This window comes from Pteropus alecto, unplaced genomic scaffold (assembly GCF_000325575.1).
Source record: "Pteropus alecto unplaced genomic scaffold, ASM32557v1 scaffold155, whole genome shotgun sequence".
Classification (NCBI taxonomy): Eukaryota; Metazoa; Chordata; class Mammalia; order Chiroptera; family Pteropodidae; genus Pteropus; species Pteropus alecto.
The window spans coordinates 10882577-10893335 of record NW_006438113.1 but is presented as its reverse complement, the minus strand read 5'-3'; the positions used below and the strand labels follow the sequence as shown (position 1 = coordinate 10893335).

The window sequence follows — 10759 nt, the reverse complement described above, 5'->3', positions numbered from 1 at the left end:
AAACAGGGATATATATTTACTGGAGAATGGGCTCAATCTCTTCCTCTGGGTGGGAGCAAGTGTCCAACAGGGTGTTGTCCAGAGCCTCTTCAGCGTCTCCTCCTTCAGTCAGATCACCAGTGGCTTGGTGAGGGCAAGGCATCAAGGAGAATATGGGTGTGGGAACATACTTTGTGATATGGCAGGAACCAATAAAGTCAGTGTGTTAGTCTCCTTAAATAGCAGGGAACACTTGGGGGGGGGCAGGGAGGATGCTGTTTTTCCTCCCAGGCTTCTTTGTTTCATTTAATACTCTATCTTGATTGGACTCAGAGTACCTTACCATAAGGATAAATTAATTTTGTGTTCCAGAGTATTCTTCCAGTTCTGGATAATCCGCTGTCCAAGAAGGTGCAAGGCCTCATTGATAGCTTAAGGGCACAGAGATCACGGTACATGAAGGTAACACTGATATGAACCTTGGATTTCTTACCTTATAAAGTCCTCACCTGAAAGGGGGGCAGGATGTGAATAAGTGACTGGATAGTAGGATTTCTGGGCGTGATTAATTCCCATTGGCTCTGCCTCATGACCTTGTGTTCTGGCCATAGCTTATCGTGGTGAAACAGGAAGACAAACTGGAGATGCTGTTCAAGCACTTCCTGGTGGAAGACAAGAGCCTGAGCGGCGGAGCATCCTATGTGGACTTTCTCTGTCATATGCACAAGGAGATTCGGCAGCTACTGAGCTAGAATGAGTGGGTAAATGGCATAGGGTCCTAGACCAGCTTCCAGAAAGTACTCCAGGGTGGCAGAAAAACCAGGACAGTTCCATATCTTATAAGTCATGTAAGCTGACCTCAGTCTCTTTGGGGGGAGGGGGAGGTAAAGGAGACACCTTCTTTCTGGGCTCAAGTATCCTATCACTGTCATGTCCTGCTGATGGAAGGTGCCCCTATCCCCTCACTTTATCCTCCTTTTCCTGCTAATCCTGTCGTAATGAATGTAGTTTCTCAGTTCACTGTATATGATTCGGTATTGGGGGATTTGGGGGCACCCAGACCCTGGCAATATTATGTGTCCCTTTGGACCAACCTCCAAGAAGAGAGGGGCAGGCAGGAATGAATGGGATCCCAGGGTTACTATGGGGGGAGGGGCTAATTCAGCTCAGTGTCATCGACAACTTCCTATATTAGGGATAAAACATATAGGTGCACAAGAGCTGGGATATATACCATAGGAGATGGAGAGAAAAGTGGTCGGTCCTTCTTGGGCTTGGAAGTCAGTAGCCAAGTCAGAGTTACAGAGGTTGGTTGATTAGCTTTCTCTTTCTGCTTCCACTGCTTTCTCTCTTCTGCAATGAATGGTGGATAGAGGCACATTGTCAGAGATGAATGAACCTCGGAAATGAGTTGCAAAGTAGATTAAGATCTGGGATAGGTACCTTTCCAGCTGGAGAGGCCTCGACACTGAATGGTTCTGTAGGGAGCCTGGTCATCAACTTGCAATACCTCACAGAGCCAGCCCACATCCCACTCTGAGCCCCCACTGGAAACACTAATTCTCCAAACTGGGGATTGTTGCGGAGAGAGGCAGAGACAGCCCGAGGTCTATTCTATCCTGCCGGGACACCACTCGAGCTTTGGTATTGACCGAGTGGCTGACAATTACCTTCCAACCCGAACTGGCTGGAGCAGGACAAGGGCTAGGGTTGATGGTGGCCAGGCTTGCCTGCTCCCAGCCTGGGACTCCCCTGCTCTGGACCTCTCATTTCTCTTCATTGGTTTATTTTTCAATGCATCTTTAATTTGTAAAGAAATAAAATAAATTAAGATGTAACCAGTAGACTCATTTTTACCCTTGACGTGTCACTTTTCCTCTGGTCCTTCCTGCCAGGAGTAAGCTGGGAAGAGGCCAGTTGAGCGGAGCTGCGCATGCGCCATATGCCCCTGTGGCGTAAGTCCTCGTTCCGCTGCAACTCACCCCAGGGCGGGTCTGGTCCTGTGTGAAGGGGGCTGGCTGCCAGTGGACATGGCGGCCGGCTGTACCGCGGCTCTGCTTATCGCCCTGGGAGTGCTTAGTGTCTGTGCAGGTAGCGGCTCTGGGCCCGTGGCAGAGGGAGCGACCGGTGAGGAAGCGGAGTGGGCGGAGCCGTGGGATGGTGCGGTTTTCCGGCCGCCCTCAGCTCTGGGCGCAGTGGGGGTGGCGCGCAGTCCGCGGACTCAACTGCCAAGGAAGGAGGAAGCGGTGGACCTGCCGGTACTGTTGTGGTGGAGCCCAGGGCTGTTTCCCCACTTCCCCGGGGACTCGGAACGCATCGAGTGCGCGCGCGGCGCGTGCGTGGCGTCCCAGGACCGACGGGTACTGGGGGACTCGCGCACGCGCGCGCTGCTTTTCTATGGCACCGATTTTCGTGCGTCTGAGGCGCCCCTGCCGCGTCTGGCGCACCAGAGTTGGGCGCTTCTGCACGAGGAGTCGCCCCTCAACAACTTCTTGCTGAGCCACGGTCCAGGCATCCGCCTCTTCAATCTTACCGCCACCTTCAGCCGTCACTCGGACTACCCGCTGCCGCTACAGTGGCTGCCCGGGACTGCCTACCTACGCCAGTCGGCGCCTCCGCTCCAGGAGCGCGCGGAGTGGCGCCGCCGCGGCTATGCGCCGCTGCTCTATCTGCAATCCCACTGCGACGTGCCGTCGGACCGGGACCGCTACGTGCGCGAACTCATGCGCTACATCCCGGTGGGTGCGGGGGTGGCGGGGCTGGGAGGGCAGGGAGTACGCCGAGCTGAGGCCCGGACCCCTGGGGTCCAGGCCGACTTGCTCTATCCTCTTGACAACTCTTTTCTACTCGGCTCAGGTGGACTCCTACGGGAAATGCCTGCAAAACCGGGAGCTGCCCACTCTGCGATTACAGGACACAGCCACAGCCACCACCGAAGATACAGAGCTCTTCACCTTCTTGTCCCGCTATAAGTTCCATTTGGCCCTCGAAAATGCCATCTGCAACGACTACATGACAGAAAAACTGTGGCGCCCCATGCATCTAGGTGCTGTGCCTGTGTACCGCGGCTCTCCCTCTGTGAGGGACTGGATGCCCAATAATCATTCCATCATCCTTATTGATGACTTCGAGTCACCTCAGAAGCTGGCAGAGTTTATTGACTTTCTGGACAAGAATGATGAGGAATATATGAAATACCTGGCATACAAGCAACCTGGGGGCATCACCAACCAGTTCCTTCTGGATAGTCTGAAGCATCGGGAGTGGGGAGTGAATGATCCTTTACTGCCTAACTACCTCAATGGTTTTGAGTGTTTTGTCTGTGACCATGAACTGGCTCGGCTGGCTGCTAAGAAAGCCCACGTAGCATCTCCTGGGGTCATTCCTGTCCCTGAGCCTCACATAGCCCAGCCCTCACACATGGACTGCCCAGTGCCAAAACCTGGCTTGGGCAGTGTGGAAGAGATACCTGAGAATGACAGGTAAGGTTAGCTGGGTTCCCCTGCAGCCATCAAATCAAATGATTTACTTACTTGCTTTCTTTGGGCAATGAATTAGCACTAGGTGCTGAAGGGATGTTGTATAAAGGAAATTATGATATAGGCTCACTCTGCCTTTAAGGTGTTGAGTCTAGTTGGGGAGATAAGACAAACAGGAAAAGCTCAGTAAAGATCTGAAATAAAATTGAAGGCAACAACATGAAAATCAGTTTATGTGGACAATTTGCAATAGTAATTCAAAAAATCAACCAGAGCAGAGGGCCTGTTCAGAGAAGTGATGAGGGAGAGACAACACTGGGCAGATAAAGTGGGCCCAGGCTATATACAGCCTGAATACCAGGCTCAGGAGTTGGACTGTCTTGAAAATCAACTTAGCTATTTATTGAGCACCTTTAACAGGTGGGGGTGGGGGTGAGGAATACAAAGATGAGGTTTTTTGTTTGTTTTTAAAAAGATGAGTGTTCTGAGGGAGGATTGTCTGCAGTACTCAGGTTTTACACCTGTTAACCTGGCATTATTAATAGTACCACCTTTCACTCTTAAAAGTACCTTGATTTGGAAGGTAAATTTTATGTTCACTCTAGAGAGAATAAAGGGAATGCTTTCAAAAGATAATAATTAACAGTGGTAGGCAGTGTAGATTAGAAGGGAAATGAAGAGGCTACTGCAATAGATGGCAGAATATGGTAGCACTGAGGAATATAGCATGGGAGGTGGAGTGGGAAATTGTTGAAGCCACTTGAAGCAAACCACACCTTTTAGGAGAGGAAATAAAAGATGATTAAGCTTGAGAAAGAGGCTCCTAGAATAGCCTGCAGAGACCGACTTGGACAGTGGATGGCAGCAGAGGGCTATTTATATATGCTGCTGGCACAGTTTGGTCCTGGGAATGGAGTCCTCCATCCAGTTAATTTGTATTTGTTTATGCTGCACATAATGATTTACTAGAGGAAAAGTGTAAAACAATGTAAACGTTTTGAAAAATTTAGGTTATGTCTTAATCTAGACACTGGATGCCGCTGCACCTTCATTTCGATTATTGAAAAAAAGGTGCAATTTAAGAGGTAACCATCTAAATATGCTCCCTTGCTCTCCCTCGGGAGACAGCTGCTTCCCTAATCTGGCCCCTGCCTTGCCTGCCTCTGAACTGTCTCCACATTTAGGAACAAGGAGCAGGCAAGTCAGGAAGTTTAACTCATTGGTTGGGCTGTGTGATATTTTTGTGGCTTACTGCCTGTCACATGGACTAGTACTGGATTTACTTTATATTTCCTTTTCTTTGAAGCAGAGCTCTGTACTAGCTAGAGACCACTGGATCTGCTTAAGAGTTCTTTGGCGCTATTCAGAGAGAAGCAGGACTCAGCTGTGCTGAAGTTCCATAACCCAACCCCCATTTTGATATTTCAGCTGGAAGGAGATGTGGCTGCAAGATTATTGGCAAGGTCTGGACCAGGGAGAAGCTCTCACTGCCATGATCCACAACAATGAAACACAGCAGAGGAAATTTTGGGATTACCTTTATGAGATCTTCATGAAAAGGAACCAAAATCTCTAATTACCCTTGCAAGAGCCTTTAACTTGGTAGAGCTAAGGAGATGGGAGTCCTTATTTCTACCATGGGACAAGAGGGGCATCCACTGTGCAAACCCTTAATGAACATTGTTTTATCATGCTTTCAAGGAATTCCAGTTATATCCACTGATATTTTATCCTAATGATGTGTAGTTAGGGTCTCAGCCTGAGGTAATAGGGCCTCTCTCAGGAGATGAAGGCATCCAGTTTTTGGTTTAGTAAAAAAAAGAAGCCTGAAACACTCATTTGATTCAAGGTGCTGATCCAACAGAATTTTTCAATTACTACTTATTTCTCTAGCCATTTCATTCTCTCAATTATGATTAGAAAAACACCTTAGTGCTTGTCTACAAATGAGGTAAGATGGGCCAAGTTTAGGGTCTTAAAACTTCTCCTGCGCTATCCTCAAACCCTTCATTCAGTACCTTACCTAACCTCTTTTTCCCATCTCCTGCTTTATAAACTGTTATGTTGGTGGTGAAACAAAACTCCTGGTGGGTTGTATTCTGGTTCCCTGGAGTTGTATTTTTGATATCATTTACCTTGCTTTTCATGTCAGACTTTTTATTTTAAATGGCTTTTCCTTTCCTAATTTTCCACAATTTCTGATGAAGATGCAGCAGCTTTGCCACTATTCCCACATTCATTCTCCCTTGCATTAAACTGACTATAAATTTGATAACTTTTCTTACTGCTGGTTTGCTTCTTGTCTAGGACATAGCTGGAATTCCTTCTCACTTCATGAACAGAAGGATTTAGTAGTTAATATATGCCATGTCAATTTAATGAATTGCCCTGCTTTCTTTTAGGTTAGAGATGGAGAGTAAAGCAGAAAATACATATAAAATGATTTTGAAATGTTAATGATTTTGAAATAGGCCAGTGTGAATCAAAGTGAAAATATTTTATAGGTCTTTGTTTTTTTCTGTCTAATGAACTCTTCTCTCTTACTATTTTTATATGCTACAGAAGTCTAATTCCGCCACCCACCCCCCCACCCCCCGCCAAAGTCATAAAAATTATGGTGGAAAAAACAGCCCAGCAATATAGCTCTAGTAATTATTTCATATTCTGTAGCACTTTTCACTTTAAGTGGGATGAATATTCCAACTTCATTCTATTACTGATACCCTTTTTTATACCTTTATAGTACTTACGGAGACTACATTTTGATGAAGCCCACCCAAGGCCCTAAACTCAAGAGGATGAGAGGTGAGGCAAGAGATTTAAGCCACCACAAGTGTGTAGCTAAATTAAAAGCTGTTAGTCAGATTTGGGGATATAGCCAAACCCTTCTATTGCTATGGTTTGAACATAAAGCTTAATAGGCAGAGAGACTATTAGATTTTTCTGGGGCAGTGGAATAGGAAAAAATACCTTGGCCCTTAGAGTTACCCTGGTTGTAATGTCGTATTAATGAATCATCACAGAGAAGTTCCATAGCTTAATATATCTGGTGGCAAATTAGTGTATGTATGTGTATATACACACACACACAAATCTATCACCAGATAGAAAAAATATATATGTAGATGCTTTAAAAACTAGGGTTCCACACTTAATGTGACTTCTAAGGATGTGGCCAAGGAACGCTATAATTGAAGCTGAATTTCACTGGCAGGGTGTTCTTTAATAAAAAATCCCCTTCATAACAGCATGGAAAATTTGCTTAACCTATTTGGGTTCTTGCAGAAAAGTAAAAGAGGTAAAGACAGACTTCAAAAATAACTTGGGTTAAAATCTGTTACAGAAGCGACCCACAAAAGAAGTCAAATTCAGGACTGATTGTTTAGCTTCTATTTAAATGAAAATGCTGATTTATAATGCAAAATATTAGTACTCAAGTGCAAACTAAGGTTAGGACTTAAATTTCATTATGTGCAGTAAAAAGGGTAAGTGATAGTTAGTTATATAAGGTGTAGAATCATCCTTCCTTCTGTCAGTTCACATTGGCATTCCTTTAGCACTTTTATATACAAAATGGGCCAGTTGTTTATGTGTGGCAGGAGGCTCATGCCTGCTTTGTGGTCAGTACTTTCCACTTTTTCCTTTATTCCTATGGCCATAAAAGTATTCATAAAGAGCAAGGTAAACCAGGTGCTACATTTCCATAAGGGAAACCAGAACCAGTAGTCCTGTGGCACCTATCAACTAAAGGCTTCAATTTCCCTCTGGAAAAAGCAAGCAATGTGAATTTTCTCTGGTTTGGGACCCAGCCTGCTCTATGTACAGCAGCAGGCTTGGGGTTGTTGCTAGTAGGTTTTGATAGGAATCGCGGTGTTGTTTTTTTTTTTGGTGCTGCTGGAGAGGGAGTGGAGCATGGGGTTGATGCCTTTATTACTCCAAGCGTTGCTATTTTCTATTAGGTTTCATTTTGTATAATAAATGGCTTATTTTTAAACAGTTTCTTCTGCTTGGTTATATTTCTGGGTGAACATGATAAAGTTGGATACTTGTAAAAATATTTCAGACATTTGTTCATTTAACAAGTATTTGATACAACTCTAGGCACTGGGGATTCAGCAATTAACAAAATAGACAAGGCCCCTTCTCTCATGGCGCTTACATTTTAAATGGTTGTTGGTGGTAATTAACACCATAAACGATAAATGAACAAGATAATTTGGACTGTGATAGATGCTATGAAGAAAATAGGTTGTGGTGGTGGGGTGTGAGAAGTTAAGGAAGGCCTCTGATATGAACTGAGACTCAACAGTCAACCAGAGGTAAATGGTTTTAGCACACAAGCAAATAAATATTGGTCCTCCCAAAGAGTCACCTTGTGAACTACAAGATTGTTCAAGTTATGTTTCCATTACCAGAAACATTTCTTGGGGGCTTATTTGTAAATGCCTTGAAAATCCGTGGTACAGCTTTGGTCTGAGTTTTGTAAACAGTTAAATCATTTAGAACCAAGTCTGATGAAGCTAGGCATCACAACTGAAGGGCCAAGTCTATAAATAGGAATGATACTACCAGGTACCTTCACAGGACTGGCAAAAGGATTAAGTTAAGACGAGGATTAAGTGAATGCGAAAGTGCTTAAAGTTCACCCTGTAACAAAGGAGGAAACAATACTTATAGCTATTTAAATAAATGAGCCTATTTTTCTTCGCGGGTTTGGGGTGCTTCTAAAAGAATTTAAAACCAACAGTTATTGAAAGCGTATTAAAACAACAAAAATCTTTCCCAACCTAACATCTTAAAGTCTCATAATTTTGATTCGCTCTCATTCTCTCTGGCCTTGTTTGTGCCAATCAAGCAGGCTAGTACAAAAAATGGGTGTTCATTTATCGGGCCCCTTTCCTGGGTGTCCCCGGCCCAGTACTGCCCCAAGACTTCAGGTCCCGAAGCCCACAAAGGAGAATCGGCGTACAAGCCCCAAAGATTCTCTTAACCTGCACACTGGTCTGGATCGGCCGGTGTCCGAGTCCAGTAACCCAGGCGCAAGAAAACAGACCAAGCGTTCCGCTGGCCGCGCACCCAGCCTCGTCGAGCTTGTAGGGGTCACGCAGGGTCACGCACGGCGCCGCAAAGCCTGCCGGGATCCCGGCGCGCAATGGCTACTCCCAGCCTGCGGGGTCGACTAGCACGGCTTGGAAACCCGCGGAAACCTATATTGAAACCCAACAAGCCGCTCATCCTAGCTAACCGTGTTGGAGAAAGGCGCCGGGAGAGGGGTGGTGAGCAGTCGAATCCGAGGAGGCTCCAGAGTGGAAGCTGGAGGGAAGCAGGGGGGCGGCTGGGTGGAAGGGCTGGAAGGTAAGAGTCTCCTAGTGACTGAGGGTCCACACATTCTTCTTCTCCAGAGGCGACCTGTATTACGGAGATGTCGGTGATGATGGCTTGTTGGAAGCAGAATGAATTCCGCGACGAAACGTGCAGAAAAGAAATCCAGGACTTCTTCGATTGTGCCTCGAAGGCTGAGGTGACAGAAGGCTTCTGGGGTGCCCTTTGGGAGGAGAGTGGGGTGCCGCGATAAAAGTAATGATTTTCCCCGCCTCTTGCTAGGTGATAAGGAAGTCCCTCTCATTCTAAAAGGGCGAGGAAAGTTTTAGGAGCTATTTCACTCAAGCCAAAGTGGGAAAGATTATGATTTGAAGGCTTTGTGATTTTGAGCCTTAGCTTTGCCAGATGTAAAACGAGGTTAATTATTAATGCCCACCTTACAGAATTTTGTCTCAAATGAAGGAATGAATGGGAAACCACTGTATAAAATTTAAATTGCTGCTCAAATAGACATTATTTTCTAATATAGAACTAAAAGATTGTTTGGTATCTAGCCTAGGCTTACTTGCTAGCTGGCATGGTGGCTTCACGACCTACGCTCATTTACAGGTCCCCCCTCCCTTTTGTTGAAAGTGGACTGAGAAGATGACAGATCTCTCTAGGCTGGTTAATATCTTAGTGCACTTTGGGGCATAGTGAGAACTATTGGCCTACTTCAAGACAAACTTTAGAGTTGTCATTTTTGTTTTTGTTCTGTGTTTTCAGGCAGCCCGAAAGATGAGATCAATCCAGGGAGAGTCTGGGAATTTACCCCCCAAGAAATTGAATATGTTGTTACAGAGGTTTCCTAACAAACCTCACGTCAGCTGAAAATGGAGAAACATTTTCAGTGATTTTCAGTGACTGTAGCTTCTGAGAACTATGCAGAAGTGTTTTAGAGAAGTTTGCACTGCTGTGCTCTATTTGAAGGGTAAAAGGCAAAACACTTTTTTCATTCTTTGGCGTTATTGTCTGGGTGGCAGTAATGCTTTATCTTGAAATAAAATCCTCTGAAGAGAACTTGGCCTTTTGTTGTGGATTAGGTACCCCCTCCATACTTGAACCCTGTAACCTCCTCCAGACTCTGGAAGTTCTTTGCTCCCTGAGCAGGATAAAAACCTTCGACTTATCCTGCATTTGACGTCCTTTACATCATTTAGTGCCCTTGCCTTTGGATGCGCCAAGGATATCGAAGCCTGCCTATAAACAGAGGTTCCCCTCCCCCATCATCTGTAAGTATTTAGTGACTACCTACTTTGTGCATAGCCCCTGCAAGTTACTCCCAGAGTAATCAGAACTTCACAAACTAGTGATTCAGAGGTATTGCAGATGTATTTTATTTGGTCCACACAGTTAAAAATTTGTTTTTAAATTAGCCAACCATATTAAAAAATATAGAATATGTAATAAAAATTTCACTTTTTAAGCTTTTCTTAAAAAAAGAAAATCTGGCAATCCTAGTTTCTTACTCTCACATGGCAATAATCAAGTATAGCTGATTATCATTAACATTCTTCAGGGACTTGGCCACTGGACTCTCCCAAATGGTGAAACTTAATTGGCAATTACCTCTATGTGTCACCTGTCCACGTCTCATTAAGCTGCTAAAGGCATTTACTTTTGTGACCTAATATTAGAAACAATTGTATAGCATTTTATGTATACTCTGCCCTTTCAGTCATAACTGAGTTAACTTTTTCTTTGTACCTTACAGCATTAAATGGACTAAGGGATCAGTGGGGTTTTTTTAAGCTCTAGTGGCATAATTATTAAGATAAAGTAGGGATCTTGCCTCCCTAATCCCCCACAGCTTCCTTTTCCTACAGTCCTCATACCCATGGGTGGAACACTAGGCAATTGCCTAGTTCTGCATGCTGAGGTTTTTAGCTATAAGGAAGAATTCGGTGCTAAGGCACTTTGGACTGGACTTAGGAGTTTTT

General features: G+C 44.9%; 2 protein-coding genes across 6 annotated transcripts; both read left to right on the top strand.

The window, feature by feature from the left end:
- The first annotated feature begins 1 nt into the window (after position 1).
- FUT11 (fucosyltransferase 11) lies at positions 2-8923 on the top strand. Of its 5 annotated transcripts, XR_001517219.2 has the most exons (7): positions 2-127; positions 352-441; positions 591-2717; positions 2836-3461; positions 4887-5409; positions 6202-6263; positions 8861-8923. XR_001517219.2 is itself a non-coding variant. In XM_015592212.2 (5 exons), the coding sequence occupies exons 3-5, from the start codon at positions 2010-2012 to the stop codon at positions 6374-6376; spliced, it is 1509 nt and encodes a 502-aa protein (XP_015447698.1). In that variant the 5' UTR covers positions 2-127; positions 352-441; positions 591-2009; the 3' UTR covers positions 6377-7457. The 5 variants fall into 5 exon arrangements, 3 of the variants coding, with proteins under 3 accessions (XP_015447698.1, XP_006915570.1, XP_024905206.1); XR_003047394.1 differs by lacking the exon at positions 8861-8923 and having other exon boundaries at positions 6202-6329; XM_015592212.2 differs by lacking the exons at positions 4887-5409; positions 8861-8923 and having other exon boundaries at positions 6202-7457.
- On the top strand, positions 8573-9839 carry CHCHD1 (coiled-coil-helix-coiled-coil-helix domain containing 1). Its single transcript, XM_006915507.3, has 3 exons — positions 8573-8734; positions 8861-8979; positions 9546-9839. The coding sequence occupies exons 1-3, from the start codon at positions 8611-8613 to the stop codon at positions 9648-9650; spliced, it is 348 nt and encodes a 115-aa protein (XP_006915569.1). The 5' UTR covers positions 8573-8610; the 3' UTR covers positions 9651-9839.
- Positions 9840-10759: the final 920 nt, after the last annotated feature.

Excerpts from the sequence above, each read along its gene's own strand:
- FUT11 (XM_015592212.2), top strand. The coding sequence starts at position 2,010 with ATGGCGGCCGGCTGTACCGCGGCTCTGCTTATCGCCCTGGGAGTGCTT. Across the intron at positions 2,718-2,835 it reads AACTCATGCGCTACATCCCG|GTGGACTCCTACGGGAAATG; the intron begins GTGGGTGCGGGG and ends TACTCGGCTCAG. Across the intron at positions 3,462-6,201 it reads GAGATACCTGAGAATGACAG|TACTTACGGAGACTACATTT; the intron begins GTAAGGTTAGCT and ends ATACCTTTATAG.
- CHCHD1 (XM_006915507.3), top strand. The coding sequence starts at position 8,611 with ATGGCTACTCCCAGCCTGCGGGGTCGACTAGCACGGCTTGGAAACCCG. Across the intron at positions 8,735-8,860 it reads AAGGCGCCGGGAGAGGGGTG|AGGCGACCTGTATTACGGAG; the intron begins GTGAGCAGTCGA and ends CTTCTTCTCCAG. Across the intron at positions 8,980-9,545 it reads ATTGTGCCTCGAAGGCTGAG|GCAGCCCGAAAGATGAGATC; the intron begins GTGACAGAAGGC and ends CTGTGTTTTCAG.